The sequence below is a fragment of the Monodelphis domestica genome, chromosome 1 (assembly GCF_027887165.1).
Source record: "Monodelphis domestica isolate mMonDom1 chromosome 1, mMonDom1.pri, whole genome shotgun sequence".
Lineage (NCBI taxonomy): Eukaryota > Metazoa > Chordata > Mammalia > Didelphimorphia > Didelphidae > Monodelphis > Monodelphis domestica.
Window position 1 is genome coordinate 582,265,628 of NC_077227.1, and position 21,612 is coordinate 582,287,239.

Below are 21,612 nucleotides of genomic sequence, written 5' to 3' on the forward strand. Positions count from 1 at the left end.
ACAAAGGAGAAAGTGTAGAACTGAACTGGTTCACCAAAAGTTGGGGAAAAGAGATTAGTCTAGAAGAGAAGTGAGGGATCAAAAGATTGAAGCTTACAGTGCAAGACAATGAATAGAGTTTAGTAAGAGAAAGGTGAAAAGTCAATAAATTATGGTTTGATAAGGGGATTTCATAATTCTTGAACACAGCGGTGGTACATCTGTGGGTGATAGCAACACCAAGGACATGACCATCTTTATGTGTAACTGAGGAGAAATAGGAATGTAGCTTTTAGGAAATGAGTATAGTGAGAAATTCTGCTTAAAGTACTTTGAGGGCAAGTCAATTTGTATTTAAGTTTCCGAGGATGAGGGCAGAGGTTGGGAAGAAGAGAAAAATTATGAAACATACCAAACTCATTGAGGAAGGAAGGTGAATGAGAGACCTGGAAGTCTACAGCTATGAGGATTTTGATTGGGTGGTAGGCCATGAATAAGATGTGAACCTCAAAATAAATGGGCATTTAATGAAACAATTCAATCAATAAACATTTATTTAAGGGCCTACTACCATGTCTCAGACACTGTGTTAAGCACTAGAGATACAAAAAGAGACAAAATACAATTGTTTCCTTTCAAGGAGCTTACAATTAATTGAACTGACAACATGCAAAGAAATATTCACAAAGCAAGCTACATACAGGATAAAGAGTTAATAATTAAAAAGAACAAAGCTCTAGAATTAAAAGGGACTGGGAAAGGTGTTTTATGAAAAAATGGGATTTTAGATCAGACTTAAAGTAAACCAGAAAAGGCAATGGACAGAGTTGAGGGACAGCATTCCAAGCATAGTGGTCAGCCAAAGAATATAAGTATTTCTATAATGCAAAGACTAAAGCTGAATAGAAAATATGATAATCAAATATAGGACTCAAGAGAAGCATAAAAAGGCAAACATGATAAAGAAACCAGAAACTAAACAAGATTAAACAAGGATATATGTAACCTCGCAGAATTTTATTATTAGTAGGACTTTTATAAGGAATCTCATGGGATTCTATTAAGTTGGGATTGTCACAAAAGAAAAGTGAAGGGGAATATACTGGTAGGAGTTGGGGTAGGAAAAGAATAAAGAATTTCTTTGTCATAAATGGGACTTACTAGGAGTAAGTTATGCAATGGAAGAAGGGATTGGAAATGGGGGGCAGGCAACACTTGAACTACACTCTCAACTGAACTGGTTCAAGGGGTAAGAATAAACATGTTCACACAGCTGGGTATAGTAATTCATCTCAGCCAACAAGGAAGTAGAAGAGAAAAGCATTAAGAGAAAAGGGAGGGGGCAAATAAGAGAGAATAGATGAAGAAAAGCATTGGTCAAAAGCAAAAGTCACTTGAGAAGGGGCCAGGGTTTAAAAAAAAAAAAGGATAAATATAAGAAAACAGAATGGAGGCAAACAGAATGCAAACATGAATGTGAATAAGAGGAACTCACCCTTAAAATGGAAGAGGAAAGCAGAATAGATTAGAAATCAGAATGCAACAATGTTTTTTAGAAGAAAAATGCTTAAAATAGAAAGATACACAAAATTAAGGGACTAGAGTAGAATCTATTATGTTTCATGTTAGTAAAAAAAAGGTGTTAGGAAACAATCATTATCTCAAAGAAAATGAAAATAAATATGAATAAAAGAGAAACAGAGAAACTACATTTTGCTAAAAGGTATTATAAAGAATTAATATTGATACTGAATATACATATCAAAAGTCATAGCATACAAATTCTTAAAGAAAAAGTTGAATGAATTTCCAAGAAAAAGTAAGACAGCAAAACTATATTAAACTCAATTTATCCCTCTGAGACCTAGATAAATCTAACTATAAAATAAACAAGAAAAGTTAAGGAGCTGAATAGAATTTTAGAAATAATCAATTTCTGAGAAATATTGAATGAGAGTAGAAAAGGATTATATCTCTGTCATGTATTAGGGTATAAAAACATCAAAACAAATGAAAAAAATTCAGAAATATTAAATGCATCTTTTCTAGGTGTGAATTTTAAAAGTCTCCATCTTGGTCTAGCACCCAAAAATTGTGCACACCCACACTACACGGGCATGCGCTAGTCAATGACAAATCAGAAATAACTAACTGCCCACCTGGGCTGTCCTAAGCCAAGCTAGAGCCAACCATTGGATTTGTGAGACACAGGAAGTGAGGTAGGGAACAGCCTCTGGAATTCGCGAACTTCCTGTGGAGAGAGCTAGGGGGGAGTTGGTGTTAGGAGCTTGGAGAGGGAGGACGCCCGCAGACAGCTTTCCTTCAGATCGGTCACGTGAGTTAAGGACTGCTTCTTTCCACCTGGGCCTTTGGGCCTAAAACTCCCTCTGCCTTGGTCAGAGGTTGAGTAGCCCCTTTCCCTTTTCTCTTCTCTCCTTCTCTCCCTCTCCTTTCTCTACTTCCAGTGTGATTAAACCTCCATAAACTCCATTCTGACTTGAGTGTTTCATTTTAGGAATTTCATAAGTAAATTCCTTGGCGGCCATTGTTCAATATTACATAAATCCTGTAGCCACATTTTTAGCCATTACAATATTATAACCTCTCCCAGAAGCCTAAAATTTCTAAATTTACATAGGGCACAATAAAGTAAAAACTCCATTCAATAAAGGGATTTTGAAGCATAGAATAAAAATTAATTAGAAACTAAATAAACTAATCAAAGAATAAGTCAAAGAAAAAAGTCATAGAAATCATCAATAATGATAACAATGAAACAAGATACCAAAATTTATGGAATGCAACCAAAGCAACACTTGGGGGAAACCATGTCTCTAAATGCTTACATCAATAAGAGAAAGAGCAAACAAATTAAGCATAGCACTAAAAAACCCTGGAAAAACATCAAATTAAAATCCTTCATGAAACATCAAAATAGAAATCCTGAAAAATCAAAGGAAAGATTAATGAAGATGAAAGCAAAAAATTTAACTAATAAAACTAGGTGTTTAAAACCAAAAAAAAAACAAAAACAAAAACACAAGAAACTAATAAACCATTGATTTAATTTTTAATGTGATTATTTTTAAATTTAAAATTTGATTAAAACCAAATTAAAACAACTCTTGCCTTCCTGTCTTAGAGTCAACATTGTTTATTGATTCCAAGGCAGAAGAGTGGTAAAAATTAGGCAAAGGGAGTGGGGGGAAGGAGTGTTAAAAGAGATTTGCCCAGGCCAGATTTGAACCTACGACTTTCCTTCTCTAGGTCTGGATTTCAATTCACTGAGACTCAGAGCTGACTCCTAATTTCATTTTTAAAGAAGAAGAAAACCAAATTATTAGTATCAAAAAATGAAAAAGGTGAATTTACACACAAATAAAGAATAAACAAAAACAATTATTAGGAGCTCTTTTGTCCAACTATATGCCAATAAAATTGATAATTTAAATGAAAGACAAATATTAACAAAAATATAAAGTACTCAGCAAAACAGGGCATAGAATACTTAAATAATCCTATCTTAGGAAAAAAAATGAACAAGCCATTTGTAAACTTCTTAGGGAAAACACAACACAGGACTAGATTAATTCTATAAATAATTTCTACCAAACATTTAAAGAACAGTTAATTCCAATACTACATAAAATGTTGAAAAAATTGGTAAAGAAGGAACCCTACTAGCTTCCTTTTATGTCACAAATATGGTCTTGATATCTAAACTAGGGAAAGTCAGAAGGGAGAAAGGAAATTATAGATCAATTTCCCAAATGAATATTGACCCCAAACTTTAAAATAAGAATGCTAGTAAGGAATTTGCAGCAATCTATTACAAAGGTCAGAAGAATATGACCAGGCTAGATTTATAAGACCAAAAAAAAAAAAGGCTGATTAAATATTAGGAAAACTATAAACATAATTGACTATTATCAAAAACAAAAATCATGTGATTATTTCAATAGATGCCCCTAAAAGCCCTTGACAAAACATGATACCTCTTCTTGTTAAAAACATCAGATGGTAAGCCATAACAGATAAACTATACTATAAAGTGGTAATCATCAAAGCAATCTGGTACTAGATAAGAAATAAGAGTGGTAGATTGATGGAATAGGTTAGGCAATCAACACATGGCAGTTAATGTCCATAGTAACTTGGTGTTCAATAAACCTCAAGATCCAAGCTTTGGGGAAAAGAATTCACTTTTTGACAAAAACGGCGGGGGAAAATAGTATGGCAAAAACTAGGCACAGACCAATATCTCACACCACACACCAGAATAAAGTCAAAATGGATACCTGATCAAGAAACAAAGGGTGACACCATAAACAAATCAGAGGAACATGGAAAAGTTTACCTGTCAGACTTTGAGACCAAACAAAGCCTAGAAAAGAGTATGAAAAATGAAATGGATAATTGATTACATTAAATTTAATGTTTCTCTACAAATAAAATCAGTGCAACCAAAATTAGAAGGGAAACATCAAATTGGGAAAAAATTTCATAACAAGTGTTTCTGATAAAAGCCTCATTATAGAGAACTGAGTCAAATTTATAAGATTACAAAGCATTCTCCAATTAGGGATATGAATGGGTAGTGTTCAGGAGAAAATTTAAATATTCTATAATCATATGAGGAAATGCTACAAATCATTACTTACTTAAAAATGCAAATTAAAACAACTCTGGGATACCATCTCACCCCTATCAGATTGGCTTACTTGAACAAAAAGGAAAATGATTTATGTTGGAAGGGATGTGAGAAAATTGAGACACTAATACACTGCTGTTGGAAATGTGAACTGATACAACCATTCTGAAGAGTAAGATGGAACCAGGTCCAAAGGACCATAAAACTATGCATACCCTTTGACCTAGTAGTACTGATACTGGATCTGTATCCCAAAGAGATTAGCATAAGGGAAAAGGACCCACCTATATCAAAGTATTTTTAGCAGCTCTTTTTGTAGTGGCAAAGAAACATGGGGAATGGATGAACAAGCTGTATTATATGATTGTAATGAAATACTATTAGGCCATGAGGAATGACAACCAGGATGAGACTGAGATCATAAAACCTGAAAATACTTATATGAAATGATGTAAAATGAAGCAGAACCAGGAGAACAAAGTATACGGTAACAAGAATATTATACAATGATCAACTATGAAGGACTAAACTAATATTAGCAAAGCAAGTCCCCAAGATATCTACAAGGAGTTCTTGAAGAAAAATGTTATCTATAGCCAAATGTTGGATTCTGACTATGGATCAAAGAATGCCATCTTCCACTTTATTTCCCTCATAAGTGTTTTATTGTATGTGTGATTAAGTGTCTTGTCATGGCATTCACAATACAGAAATATGTATTGCATAATAGCACTAGTACAACCTATATCAAACTATTTACTACTTTAGGGAGAAGGGAAATGAGGGACAGAGAAAATCCGAATCCTAAAATGTCAGAAAACAATCTTCAAATTTTGTTTCTACATGTAACTGAAAAAAGTTTTTTAAATTAGAAAATATAGGAAAAATGGAACTTTTATTAAAATGGTAAGTAGTATTTATCTAAAACCAAGAACAAGCATTTCCTATAATGGGGACAAATAAGCTAGAAGCCTTTTCAATAAAATCAGGGTGGAGGCAAGGCTGTCCATCATCATTACTATTCAATATTGTACTAAAAATGCTAGTTACAGCAATAAGACAAGAAAAAAGAAGTAGAATGAATGAGAATAGGCAACAAGGAAACAAAACTACTACTTTTTATAGATGATATGATTGTTTAGCTACAAAACCCTAGAATCAACTAAAAAATCTAATTGAAACAATTAACAACTTTAGCAAAGTTGGAAAATGTAAAATAAACCCAAACAAATCATCAACATATCTGTATATTACCAACAAAATCCATCAGAAAGAGATAGAGAAATAATCTGGAGGGACAAAATAGTTAAAATATAAAGGAAATCAATGGAAATGGGTCTAGAACATTAGATCTCAGACTACTATAAAACTATAGTCATCAAAACAATTTGATACTGGGTAAGAAATAGAAAAGTTGATTAGCAGAATGGATTAAGCACACAATATAGGGAAGCAAAAGAAACACGGTAACATAGTGTTTGATAAAAACCCAAAGAATTCAGCAACAGGGACATAAACACTCAATTTGACAAAAGCTATTGGAAAAACTGCTGGCAGAAAAGTATCAGAAACTAGACACAGACAAACATTTCATACTATATGCAAGATAAGCTCAAAATTAGTGCATGATTTAGATATAAAGGTGATACAAGCAAATTTATGGTACAGGGAAGAAATTACTAACATGTTGCTAACTGGAGCCTGGATTGATACCACCTGTTTCCTTTCCACTCTAACTAGAGGGTGGAGTATCAAACTCCTCTCAATGCCTTCCTTTATAGAGGGTAGAAACTAGACCTGACTTGCCTCACTTTACTTTGCATTGGTCTCTATGTGTCATTTCAACTCTTTGGAAAAAGATGCAACACAGCTGGGTACCTCAAAATGCTGTTCCCTCCACCTTGCTCTCCTGACTTTTTATATGTGTGTTGTCTCTCCCCATTAAACTGTAAGCATCTTGAGGGTAGGGACTCTCTTTTTATTAATTATATCAATAACTCTTAGCACAGTGCCTGAAACACAGAAGGCACTTGATAAATAAATGTTTAATGGATTGAATTGGATCTATGGCTAGGAGAAATGTTCATGACCAAGGAAGAATTAGAAAATTTATGGGAGGTAGAAAGGGTAATTTTGATGATATAAAACTTAAAAGTTTTTGTACAAACAAAAGCAATACAGCTAAAATTGGGAGAAAATAAGGAAATGAGAGGGGGATCTTTATAGCAAATTTCTATGATAAAGGTATTATTTCTAAATAGTGAACTGAATTAAATTACAACAAAAGCCATTCCGCAAATGATAAACGGTCAAAGGATATGGAAAGACTATTTTTAGAGGAAGAATAGCTATTACAAACTATAAGATAAAAATACTCTAAGTCACTAATAATTTGTTGTTCAGTTATTTCAGTCATGTCTGACTCTTTGTGTCCCCATTTGAAGTTCTCTTGGCAAAAACATTGGAGTAGTTAACCATTTCCTTCTCCAGCTCATTTTGCAGATGAGGAAACTGAGGCAAATAGAGCTAAGTGACTTGTCCAGAGTCACACAAATAAGTATCTGAATCCAAATTTGAATTCAGGTCTTCCTGACATCAAGCCCAGCATTCTACCATTGTAAAATCTTGCTGCCCCACTGATAATTAGAAAAATTCAAATCACATCCATCAGACCAATAAAAATGAAAAAGAAAAAAGAAAATGACAAATGCAGGAGGGGATGTGGAAAAAACAGGTGCAGTAATGCACCACTGTATGTAACTATGTCCAAAAGATCTTTAAAGGATCCATACACTCTGATCCATCAATACTACTACTAGGAATACTTTCCAAAGAGAATAAGGAGGGAAAAGGCCCATGTTTACAAAAATATTTCCAGCAAATATATTTGTAATGGCAAAAAAATTAGTAACAGGGAATACCCATCAATTAAGGAATGAATGAACAAGTTATGGTATATGAATGTAATAAAATACTATTGTTTTATAAGAAATGATAATGGGGATGGTTTCAGACAAACTTGAGAAGAGCTGCAGAAACTGATTCAAAGTTAAATGAGAATAGGAAAAATAGTCTATACAGTAACGGCAATACTGTAAGGACTTAGAAACTGATCAATACCATGACCCACCAGAGTTTTAAAGGATTCATGATGAAACATGCTATCCACCTCCAGATAGGGAATTGGCAGATGAGAGTGCAGAATTAGAGCTTTTTCCTGTTCTTTTCCTTGCCCCTTTTTAGGAGAGGGGAGGGGCAAAACATGGCTAATGAAGAAATTTGTTTCTCATGACTATATATATTTGTGATAGTTTTTGTCTTTCTTGCCTTCATTTTGAATGAGGGATAGGATTAGAGGAGGGTGGGAATTTGGAACCAGGGAAAAAAAAGAATAAAAAAGTGTTTGTGATTAATAATAGCAACAATTTCTTTCAGGATAGGCTGGTTTAATAGCATTTGATTCACTTTCCTAATTCCTTCTTCTACATATACAGAGTTGTATGATCATAATATCAAAAAATTTTCAGAACGAGGCTCCTGAGAAACTAAAAACCCTGAAAAAGAATTTTTAAAAATAATGTAATTACTAAAAGGCAAGAAAGTGGACTAGCATGTCTTTTTTTAAAATCCAACAGCATTTCAAAAAAAGTTTTCTGGCTAATGAGAAAATGATATTCATAAACTCTAATGCATGAACATTCCATAATTAAAATCATAAGACTAAACCAGAAAAGATGGAAATTAGAACATAATAGTAAAGGAGAAGCTTGGGAATCTTATTACAATGCAAATACTATAAACTCTCACTGTTCCTGGACTTAATTTTCCCATCTGCAAAATAGGAGGGGAGGTAGGTTTCTTTTAACTCTAACAGATTCTAATCACTGTACTTTTCCCGATTATGCAAAAGTATAAAAATATAAATACTTAGCAAATAGCAACTTTACGCTGACACTTAAATTCACGTCCCTGGCTTTCTAGAATCACTGAATTACAAACTCTGACCTTATAGATCTGAAAGCTAAAGTCCTAAGATATGACAACTAGGGAAAAACTGAGGCATAAGGTAAGAAAACTTCAATAAATACTTGTGAAATAACAATTTTTTCCTTTTAAGAAAATGTTTATGGGAGAATACAGTTGCACCTATAGATTACAATTACCTTTGAGTTTTCTATTTTACTATTTGGAGGGCATTATACATATGAAAGACTGAATTACTGAGTTTGCTAGAGTGTGAATGATGCTTTAAAACAAAAGTTATCAAACAATTTTTGAAAAATGTTTTGCTTGTTATTCAGCTGAGATTCTAGACCCATACTGGAATTCAGGAAGGTTCTAATTTTAGTTATATGAAGGAAAAAAACCTTTTCATCAAGAATAAAATTAATCTATAATAAGCAACCATTTCCACAAATAAAATATTACAGACCTAGAAATTAGATTAGAAACTGTCATGCTTGCATGTTTTGATATGTAGGGCAGGCAACCATCAGTTGCTATAACAAATAAGAAAATTTCCCCAAATTAATCTTGGTTAACCAAGGCAACTAACCAACCACTTAAACCTATATTCCACAAGAATATACTAATACAGTAACAAAAATGAACTCTGAATTCTGGTTAGAGCACATAGGACCACAAACTTAAGAGTTGGAAGGGACCTTAGAGGCCATGTAGTCCAAATTACTTTTTTTTTTGGTTTGCAAAATATTTATATCGAAAAAAACACCCAAATGCCAAGCAGTTTAGCAGCAAAGCATGTTACCTGGGGAAAAAAAAAGACTTAAAAAAAACCCAACAAAATTTTAATCAAAATGTATTGTTATTTAATTGATATTTTAGAAGTTCACCCAATTCGGCAAACAAATTTATTATTTATTTTTATAAACTATCAAGCAGATAATCAAAGAAAGCTAAATTTAAAGACAGATTCCCCCATCTTTGCAACATTTCAAAAGTTGCTAAAAATTCTGATATAGTCTAAAAATGAGGAACCAGCTCAATTCATCACTGTCTCTTTTGTCTTTTTAGCTTGAATAATCTGTAGTCTGCAACAAAAGTCAATCAAAATAAATAAGTCTATTTCCATAAAGTTGCATAACAAGCAAGATATTTAGCATGCCACTTTTTATGAAGCACTTCACATTTCAACAAATTCCAGAAGGAACCAAAAAATCAGCAGTATTATTCTTCAAGGGAAATAAATTCCAGTGAATACATAAAATATTACAAAAAAGTTAGATCCACTTACGTTTTGCTCCTCTGGTTCTAATTTGGGAATTTTGTGCGACTTGCGCTCTTCTGATTTAGAAGAGTCATGCTTGTTACTTTTTTTCCTCTTTTCTTTTCTGCCTTCATGTTTTGATTTTGCGTACTCACTTGCCTGTACTTCATTTAAAAGGTCTCCACAGAGGGAAGACTCAAACAATTCCCTGCCATTCTGGATAGTTTTGGTTATTTTTAATTTAATTTCTGGTGAGCCAGTCTTCTTTGGAATCACAGTTTGTGGTACCGAAGGAGGAGGTGGTGGCTGTTGAGGGGAAGGTTTTTCCAGAACTTCATGTGGTCTTGTGTTTGAAATTTCAGTATGGTAATAGTCAGTGGGGCTAAAGTTTCTAACTGCACCAAAACCATTGGCTGACCCATTGGGATACTGACTATATGTCTGGTATTTGGCTTGAGGTTCATACATGCTGATTGAAGGTGGATAGCCATTTGTAATTGGAGGAAGTTCCTCTGTAGTAGGTGGGTATTGAAAGCCTTGCTGTAGGCTAGTTTCATATGGTGTCTGGCCATCTTCAACAATATCACTGCTGTTATCAAAGGCATCCTCCTGACGGATGTTGGCTGAGTCAATGAGTTGAGGTGGTTGCTGAATTGTGTTTCCCATGATCCCTTGCATGAAAGAGAAAGAGAAATCCATTGTTCTGCTCCAGCATCCTTAACTTTCCCTTTCTCTCATAGGGCCTAAAAGTCCACACACAAAAAAAAAAAACAAAAAAAAAAACAAAAAAAAACAAAAAAAACAACAACAAAGTATTAGTTTATGTACTAGGACAGGATTTAAACAGTGCATATAATAGGCATTCTGAAACTAATTTCTAAGCCATAATGAACTGTCATTGGCTGCAAGTCTTTAGGAATCAAAGTTGCCCTGAAATTACTTGTTTGTAAAGTTTTTAATCTTGAAAATTAGTTATGTGTTTGCAATTTCTAACCACTTTGAGAAGTTTTAAAATATTTGCAAAGTTCCACCCCACTCACCAAAAAGCATACCAATTTATCCATGTCTACTTGGCCTACTCAAGGACTACCAAAATCTAAGTCTGTCTGGTTCATGGTATGTAACCACAAAGGTTTCAGATGGCTTTACAGGTTTTCTCCTGTGCTACCAATATTTTATGCGTTTACAATTCTGGCAAAAGGCCTTTCATATTCACGTGTCCAAAAACATATGCACTTAATGATTTTGTGAAAAGGTTGCATAGCTATGACAGAATATCAATATTTAAAATTCTTGTTTTGGCAAATCATCTGGACCTCAAGCTACAAGATAAATATATTACTTTATGTTAAGCCTCTACAATTACTTTGCTAGTTGCACCAAAAACATAGCAAGGGTTGGACTAAATGACTTCTGAAGCTATAATCCTATATCTCTAGAACCTTGTTCCCTAAATTATCCCTTCTCTAATATCTTCATTCTTTTCCTGTTCAAAGTCCTTCCCTTCACTTATGACTTTGATAATATTTAGGACTTTTTTTAAAATGACTTTCTGCTTAATCCTGTTAGCATGTATCTATCTCATCTGAAACCTTCCTGGTGGTACCTCAAAGATGAAGCTTATATTTAGTACTTTCAGGTCTTAGCCAAAGACGCATTTTCTTAATTCTGCCAACCTAACTTATGCCTCAACAAAAATATTTAAGCCGATTTTGGAAAGGTCATTCACAAATCACCTCATAATCGACAAATACTGTTTTTTTCACTCCTCATATTCTGACCTCTCAGTAGCATTTGACTCCTCTTTACTTTTAACTCTCTTCTTTCTTGGAGTCCTGTGGTCTGCCTCTCCTGGTTCTCCTAGGTCTAATCACCTGTTTTATCTAGATCCTCATTGTCTAGTGTGTTTGCTGAATTGAATTTCCATTCTTCAATAATCATAAGTATAGCCCCCCTCAAGCTTTTCTCCTAAGTCCTGAGGACTTATTTTAGTTCCTTTATTTTCTTTATGATTCCATCTTTTTGTTTATGGCTTCAACCTCTGTGTGGATGACTAGAATTCTTTCTTTTGACCTTCATGTCTAAATTATAGAAATTTAAGGCTAGAAGATTATGTGGCATACTCTCATTTTATGAATGAGGAAATATGCTTAGAGATGACATTTGTGAAAGAACAGGGCCTAGAACCCACTTCTATTGACCTACAATCTAGTGTTTTCTTATTAAAGTCTTATGACTGGACATAAGTCTAGAACTTGTCTTTCCTATCTCATTTCCTGATTCTCCCTAAAATGTAGCCTTTATTCCCCTCAGGCATATCTCACTAGCCTTAAAATATCATGTTCATTCCCATCTCTTTCTTATGCTATTCCCCAGGGATTAGTTAATAATTATTTAATCAATCATTATTATTATAAATAATTCAAAATTACATCATTTCTACCAGTCTTTCAAGGCTTGTTCCAAGTCCCTCTTGTTTCATATATCCTTTAGAATTACTTTAATCCACATTGATAGCTTTCAACTTTAGGCTTCCTGGTGCAATAATAGAATCAAACAGTTTGACAGTTGCTTTCTAACTGTACATTCTAGTTCTGTCTCCAAAACTAAACTCTAAGCTATTTGGGAGAAATGGGGTGGATGACGTGTGTGAGAAAAAAAAATAACTTCACTCTCCCATAATACCCACACTGGCCTAGTGTCCCCAATGTCCACTGTCAGTGTGCAACCTTGCAGAAGAGGGAGGAGTAAGCTGAACTTAAAAAGGGGAACAGGAGAAGGAAAGCACTCTCTCAACTTCTGTATTTTGGAACTGAAAAGGGGCCCACTCTGCTGCCAGCTAAATGAAGATTCCACAGCTGGGTAGTCTTTCTTAAAGAATGATCTATTTCCTTTCTCATCTCTTAGCCTTTCCTTTCTATTAATAAACCATTAAAAAGCCATGGCCAGATTTCCCAGTTTTTTTATCTTAACCCTTGACTTTGTCTTATATTTATATGTCCCCTGAAATCAAGGGTTTTTAACTTCAGATCCATATATAGGTTTAAGGGGCCAGTCTGTGAGCTTGGATAGGAAAAAAATATTCATCTTTTAAAAAATGCATCTTGAGTTTCCTCTGTAAACTTAGATATTTTATGTCATGCATATAAATATATTGAGGAGGGAAGATTTGCTATGAGAGTAAACAAAATAATAAAAGGGTTATATTAGGGGGGAAAGTGTTACAAAAATGAAAATTTGCTAACTTCAAACCATATTATAAAACTTAAGTATAAAAGCTATCTTATATATTAAAATTGGAAAAAAAAATATCAATCAGAAAAGAGAATCCCAAAGTAGAATCACTGAACAGAAAAGATTAATGTTTGATAAGCCCAATTTTCATTAAAAATCTTGTAAAGAAATACAGTAAAAAAAATAGCTTTGTTGAATGTTTTTAAGTACTAAATAAATCAAGATTTAAACAGAAATATATTTTACTTATTTCATCAAACTTTCATTGTGTAAGAGATTTTTTCCATAACACAAAGCAAATTTATTAAGAAAATAACCAAAATAAAAAGAAACAATTTGGATATATGAATATGAATATGAATACATATGTTCAGAATCTAGGAAGAATAATAACTCTTCAATGGATAACTGGTGCAGAAGGCAACAATTTAGAAGAGAAAAAACACAAATTATAAGTAATCATTTGAAAAACGGTCCAAATTCCATCATTGGAGAAATAAAAATGAAAACATTTCTGAGATGACACCACCTAATATTCTTCAAACTGGAAAAGTAATTAAAATTCAATGTGGAAGGCTTATACAAACAGAAGCATTCTATTGCATTATTAGTGGAGCTAAATTGGCTATCTTTTTTGGAAAGATATCCAGTAATATGCACATGAGGTCTATAGACTGATAATATAATTTATTTAATCATCATATCACTTAATATTAAAAGATTAAGACTGGTATCTATGATTTCACTCATCTAGAGAGCTCCCAGATGAAAGAATTCCTTCTATCAATCCTGGCCAGCACTTTTCCTGCAAATTATAATCTTAAAACAGTTGTCTATAGAATTGAGATTAAGTGATTTACCCTGACTTACACACTGCTGTTACATGTCAGAAATGGGACTTGAACCCATGTCTTCTTGGCTTTAAGGCTACATTGCATTCTATCCATTATTTTATGTTGTCTAAATATTGAAGAAGGATATAATCAAAGTAAAAGCCCTTACAGATTCAAAATTATTTATAACAGCAAAATAACTGGAACTTCCTTTATGTCTAAATGGATGAGATATACATTTTAAAAACTATATTCCTATGCTAATGTACTGAAATATCAGTGGTTCACTAAAAATTAAAAACAAGAAGGAAAAATAATGCAAACAGAACTGAATAGTATATACATTCTTTTTGATTATATAAAAACAACAAAATTTTCTGTATAATGTGATTGAAATTAAAACAGACACAACCTCCAAGCCTGATCAATTTATTAGCAAAGTGCAAATTTGCCAATAAACAAGGTTTCAGCCTACTTAAAACCCAACTGAAGGATGACATCATTTTATAGGCAAATGGAAGAGCATCCAAAAAAAATGAAGGCAACATTACAGACAGGTAAGACAATATGATTGGTTAACAATATGACTGGATAGAAACTAGAAATGTGAGATTAGCAACAACCTCTCCTTCCATCTTGCCACTAGGAAATTCTGGTTGATTTAGTCTACCTGCAAGACTACCTAATGGTATAGAGAAAACACATTTCTTCTAATTGTACAAGGACAGCCAGTAGTATAGATGTGATAGATTTCTTTTAATTAAAGTGACTTATAGGAAACTTTTAAAATTAACTCAGAGAGGAAGACAGAACTTCTGAACCTATGAACTTTTGAATTTAATTCAAAGACAAACATGACAGGCATTTATACAAAATGTCAGCAATGATATAGAGTAGAATCAAATACAAAATAGAATATTGTTTTCTCAATACAAACAGAAAGGAGATACAATAAGCTGTTATTATTTTGTTAAATTATATACCCTTTTAAGATATAAGCCTAATTCTGATTACATGAGTTTGTAAATATTTGTTTTTTCATCAATACTTGTATTTGAGATTGAATTTTTAGTTAAATATAACACTTTGACATTCTACAGTCTGTGATTTCAGACTTTCATGGCTTTAGCATAGTTCCTAGTATATGGTAACATTTCAATAAATGTTTGCTGAGTGATTTGATTCCATCAAATATATGAACTTCTACCAACACAAACTGCAAATCTAATATACAAATTAGTAAATTGGTCTTCCAGAGCTTTTGAAGTCAAAGGAATCTATTACTCCAAAGCAGGCGTTCTAAACCTTTTGTGTTTCACAGACCTCTTTCAGGAGACCTATGAAATCTAAAGACACCTTTTCAGTAGTGTTTTTAAATGCATAAGATTACAGAGTAAAACAATTATACTAAAACAATGATCAAAAGTAGGGATGGCCAAGAAAATTATATACAAAATATACAATATGCTAACACAACTAAAACAATGTAAATTAAAGAACTACCATACACCATTGTTAGGCACAGACTCGAATGTTGTCAATGGCAAAAAAGAAGGATCCGAAGTGCACCAAAATATTTAATATTTACAGCAACAAGGGACTGGCAGATAGCTCAGTGGATTGAGAGCCAGGCCTAGAGACAGGAAGTCTTGTGTTCAAATTTGGCCTCAGACACTACCTACTTATGTGACCCTGGGCAAGTCACTTAACCCTCATTGCCTAGCCCTTAACTGTTCTTCTGGAACCAATACATAGTATTAATTCTAAGAGGGAAGGGAAAGGTTTAAAAAATATATTTTTGAATGTTTATAGAAAAACTTTTTTTATAGTAGCAAAGAACAGGAAACAAAGTAGATGTGCATGAATTGAGGAATGGATAAACAAATTGTGGCACATAAATGCAGTGGAATATTACAGAGCTACGAAATTATGAATATGATAAATATGGGGAAGTATAGAAAAACTCAAACAAATGCAAAAAAATACAAATAATAACAAAACAGAATGCTATGAAATTACAAAGGAAAAGGAAAGGATTACAAGGGGAAATTTAGGAGATGTAAAAAGATATCAATAAAATTTAAGGAAAAAAAGAAATTATAATGACTGAGCTTGGCTCCAAAGAAAATCTTAAAAAACTGCACGATTAGGGGGCAGCTGGGTAGCTCAGTGGATTGAGAGCCAGTCCTAGAGACGGGAGGTTCTAGGTTCAAATCTGGCCTCAGACACTTCCCAGCTGTGTGACCCTGGGCAAGTCACTTGACCCCCATTGCCTACCCTTCCACTCTTCTGCCATGGAGCCAATACACAGCATTGACCCCCAAACGGAAGGTAAGGGTTTAAAAAACAAACAAACAAAAAAAAACTGCACTATTTCCCCCCACTCCTACATCCTAATAGATGGAGTCTATGAGTATAGTACTCTATATGTAATGTCAGACTTGGAAGTTGTGTTGCTTAGTTTTCACTAAACTTTTTTTTCTTTGTTTTAAGATACAGCTTAGCCTGGTAAGGTAACTGGAGTGTGATTTGAAAAAAAAATGTTTCTCAAAGAACCTATGAAAAGGTAACACTTTCATCTACAAGCTGAGTACAAAATGAAGGCAATTTTAAAAAGTTTTTATGCATTATTCTGAATGAAATAATGATTTTATTCATTCTGTCTACAAATTTCAAGCTTAAAACTAAACTAAAAGATATATTATCAAAACAGAAAGGTACATTAGGAAAGGGGAAGAACTGGTGAGGGAGGAGGTGGCAAAGAACAGAAAATTTAAATAATTTAATAGAGAAAACAAAGCAAAATAACAATAGAAATTAAAAGTTACAAGTGGGTAAGATATAACTACTAAACAACATGAATCATGGAAATCAATTAATGCATATAGTCGTGGTTCATGTCTACAACAGAAAACTGTAGGGTTAAGTTATACAATTTACTAGTTACTTTTCTACCATAAAAAAAATCACTGTTAACATCACCTTTTCATGAGGATATAACCAGATGCTTTGATACAAAAAGATACCCAATAGGGAATCCTTAATTCTATAATTGTCAAATATAATAAATCACTACCAGATCATGTGTGATTCCACATAGGGAGGCAAGTTGTTCACACAGTCCTCTATTCTTCATCAGTTAAATGCCTAACCCATTCAAAGAATCTCATTCATAAGCCACTTTCTCTAGTAAGCCTTCCTTGGGCTTCCTTAGGTAAAGAAAGACCTTTCCTATCAGAATCCAAAGAGTTCCTTACTTTGTAATTCTAATGCGCTTATCATGTAATATTGTTTTAGAGCCACCCTTAGCATCTTATCCTTCTTCTAATCTATAGTTCCTTAAAGGCAAAGAGCTATTGTATATAAAGCAGAGTTTTGTCACTGTGGAAAGGAAAACTAAAGCAAGTTCTGGACTTTGCCACTGAGTTGGAACAAACAGCAGGTGGAATGTTAGAAGATATTGACAAGACTGACAGTTGGTGGAAGAAGGGACAACTGGAAGTGACAGTTGGTCTTGTGACGAGCAATTCCTTCCTGGCCCTGGAACTGGTAGGGGTCTCTCCCTCCCTTTCTCTGGATAGAAGTGTCTCTATTTTCCTGATTTTCCCAACTGTGTGCTCTACCTGGATTCCTGTGATCGTGTCATCAACAAAAGGACTTAAGGGAAGCAGTTTGACCTGTAAGGCCAATCTTTAGGGGTGTCAGCCTGAAGACAGGCCCAACCAGCTCTGAAGGTCAGAACTTTTCTTCCTCTCGCTGTCTACTGCTAAGACTTTTGAAATTAAGAAAGCTAGCACAGATATAGCATGGATAGGAATAACAGAAACCCTCCACCAGCCTGTGTGGCCTGGCCTCAGCTCAAAAGCGGAGTGGGACTCAAACCTCATCTAGGGACATCCCTCTTCTCTGATACCTCCCCAATCCAAACATGTTATTAAAATTTATCTTTATTTGAATACTGCAGTCAGATAAGAGGACTAACATTTCAGGGGGCATAGAGGGAACTGAACCTCAAAACAGCTATTCAACTATAAACAATCCTTATTGGACCCCTGCTGGGTGACTAAGTCTGGGGGGTGGTTTGCCCCTTGGGAGGGTCCATGCTTACCTGCTCTGGGGTATCTGCAATATCAATCTATAGAGAAGACGTCCCCTCAGGCTATCATATGTGAACCCCATTTTTAAAAAATAGCCTCTCGGCTGGGGGAATCTCTCTCCTTTTGCCTCACTGGCAGCCATATTCCCTCTCTCCCTTCAACTCCTCCATTACCTATTATAAAACCTTCGGTATCCCCTGTTCATCAATCCCACCCATTTTCCCCTAACAAATATTACATCACACAATAGACATATTTGTATTGTAAACTAGTTACTTATTAAGCTAAAATTTAGTACCCCATTCATTCCCCTCACTAAAAGAAACAGTAAAGAATCATAGGGTATTTTCCCAAAAGTAAAAATAACTTGCTGGTTTCAGAAGATTTACATTTCTGCATCTGTCAGGGAGTAAAAGACAAGTTACAAAACTAACTTTACCTATATAATGCTAACCTTTGAAGCTAACATTCTCAAAGGGATTTTTACATCATTTTCTGCAAATTAAATCAATTAAAATTGGGAAATTTTGTGGCTTCTTTTAAAAATGACTAGCAGGGGCAGCTGGGTAGCTCAGTGGATTGAGAGCCAGGCCCAGAGACAGGAGGTCCTAGGTTCAAATTTGATACTTCAAACATCTGATACCTCAGACACTTCCTAGCTATGTGACCCTGGGCAAGTCACTTAACCCCCATTACCTAGTTCTTACCACTCTTATGCCTTGGAACCAATACATAGTATTAATTCTAAGGCAGAAGGTAGGGTTTTTTTTTTTTTTAATGACTGGATATGATGGGAGATATTACATAACTATGGATGGAATTACTCAGTTACAAACATTAAGTATCACTTCTATACTCACTTCTATACTCAATGCCTTTAAGCAATCACTCAAAATGATGTAATGAAGTTGGTTATACTCAAGAGGCACCATTTAAGATAGTGGAAGACTATTTTGGAAGTCATCAGAATGGTTTTAGCCACAATTCTGACATTTTAGTCTTAGTTTCTACTTTTTTGTAAAATGTGGTTAATATTTATGCTACTTACATCAAAGTTATTGTGAGCAAAGTCCTTTTAACCTAAGTATATCTAAATTCATCTAATCTAAAACATAATTTACGTCAAAAGCTTATTCTTATAATTTTAGAGTTGAAAGGTTTGAGTTTACCTATTCACCTGAAAGCCCTGCCATTTAAAATGATAACTGCTATGACTATTGCTGGTTCATATGAAAAAAATACAACTCTTTTTCTAACTAGATAATTAAGGGCGGCATGGTATAGACAAAAGAGTCTATCTACTAGGATGAACTTACTAAGAAAAAAAACCTTTGTCTTTATATGGGCAATTCACTATAAATTTTGAGACTCAGCTTTCTCATCTATAACATTTCCCCTGCTTGCCTCATAGGATTGAGGTAGAGATCAAAAGAGAACAGTTTATGTTATGGTTCTTTAAAAACCATAAAAGGAGGTGGGAAGAATGTGATAGTTGGCTCAATGGATAGAGCCAGGCCCAGAGATGGGAGCTCCTGGTTTTAAATCTGACCTTAGACACTTCCTAGTTATGTAACAGTGGGCAAGTCACTTAACTCCAGTTGCTTGGCCCTTACCATTCTGTTTTAGAACCAATACTTAGTATAGGTATTAAGAAGCAGAAGGTAAAGATTAAAAAACAAAAGAAAACTAAAAAGGGTTCTACAAGTTAATAAATTATTATTACTGACACCCCCTAAAAATAATGAGAATATTGACAAAAAAGTGATCCAGGAGTTAATATACTTAATGAAAATACTGTCTGTTTTGTTACACTCATACCATCTAATCTTTGAGCTTCAAAATAATATTAAAGCTAGCTTTTGGTATATAAAGAATATGAGAATCTTTAACTGAGGAATGGTTGAACAAATTATGTATTGAATAATGTAGCATCCTGACACTCAACAAATTATAAGTTTCTTTTTTAAATAAGTTTTTTTTTACATCACCAGTTTCCCCTATTATCGCTACCTTTCCAAAAGCCATTCAATAATATTTTTAAAGACAAAAAAAGAAAAGAGGAAAAAAAATCAGCATAACAGATAAATACATTGAAAAAATAAAAAAATATGTTGTGTGCAACACTTGTGGGCCTTTTTGAAGAGTGGGAGTGTCTTCTCATCTCTTTTTTGAAGGCATGCTTGTTCTTTATCATTTTTCATCATTCACTTTTGATTATTTTAAGTGTGTGGCTGTTTTTTCCATTTACTTATTATTGTTGTATATACTGTTTTCTTGGTTTTGTTTGCTTCATTTGTATCAGTTCATGTAGATCTTTCTCTATGCTTCTCTGTATTCATCAGTTTATCACACAGCACATTATATGCCATTACATTCATATAATATGCATGTTTATTTATCGATTCCCCAATTAAAGGGCATCTACTGTTTCCAACACTTTGCTATTACAAAAAGAGCTGCTATAACAAATGGAGGGGGGGGGGGGGAGAGGGAGCGCCTAGGTGGCTCAGTGGATTGAGAGACAGAAGTTCTTGGTTCAAATCTGGCCTTGGCCACTTTCTAACTATGTGACCCTGGGCAGGTCACTTAACCCCTACTGCCTACCCTTACTGCTCTTATGCCTTAGAACCAATATATAGATTCTAAGATGGAAGGTAAGAGTTAAAAAATAATAATAATTTTGGGTAGATGGGAACTTTATTCTTATCAGTGGCCTCCTATGGGTAAGAAGCCTAATGATGACATCGCTCCTTCTAAAGATATGGCTATTTTAGTGATTTTATTTGTATAATTCCAAACTGCTTTCCAAAATGGCTCTATCAATTTATAGTTCCACCAGTAATGCAACAATGTTCCTTTCTTTCCACAGAACCTCCAACATTGATTATTGCCATCTTTTGTCATCTTTGCCAAATTGCAAGGTATCAGGTAAAAATTTAGGTTTGTTTTAAGTTTATGTTTCTTTTCTTACTAATTTGGAGCATTCTTTCATGTGGCCATTAACAATTGTGATTCTTACTTGGGGTAAGTCACCTCAGCAAGACAGTCTATGATAAGCCCAAAGATCCCAGCTTTTGGGACAAAAATCCACTACTTGATAAAAACTGCTGGGAAAATTGGAAGACAGTATGGGAGGGATTAGGTTTGGATCAACATCTCACACCCTACACCAAGATAAACTCAGAATGGGTGAATGACTTGAATATAAAGAAGGAAACTATAAGTAAATACAGAATAGTATACATGTCAGATCTTTGGGAAAGGAAAGATTTTTAAGACCAAGAAAAAGTTAGAAAAAAAATCACAAAATTGATTACATTAAATTAAAAAGTTTTTGTACAAACAAAACCAGTACAACCAAAATTAGAAGGGAAACAACAAATTAGGAAAAAAATCTCCATAATAAAAACCTCTGACAAAAGTCTAATTACTCAAATTTATAAAGATCTAAATCAATTGTACAAAAAATCAAGCCATTCTCCAGTTGATAAATGGGCAAGGGACAAAAATAGGCAATTTTAGATAAAGAATCAAAACTATTAATAAGCACATGAAAAAGTATTCTAAATCTCTTATAATCAGAGAGATGCA

The 21,612-nt window shown here is 33.9% G+C and overlaps 1 protein-coding gene across 7 annotated transcripts in view; it reads right to left on the reverse strand.

Moving 5' to 3' along the window:
* NSD3 (nuclear receptor binding SET domain protein 3) overlaps positions 1-21,612 on the reverse strand; it is a 179,070-nt gene that overhangs the window by 106,197 nt on the left and 51,261 nt on the right. For 6 of the 7 annotated variants that reach the window (XM_007476363.3, XM_056813517.1, XM_056813515.1 and 3 more), the window contains exon 2: positions 9,885-10,600. In XM_007476363.3, the coding sequence (XP_007476425.1) occupies positions 9,885-10,556 (672 nt within the window). In that variant the 5' untranslated portion in view covers positions 10,557-10,600. Of the gene's footprint in view, positions 1-9,884; positions 10,601-12,289; positions 13,077-21,612 lie in introns of those variants that run through there. The other variant, XM_007476362.3, reaches the window with a different exon arrangement.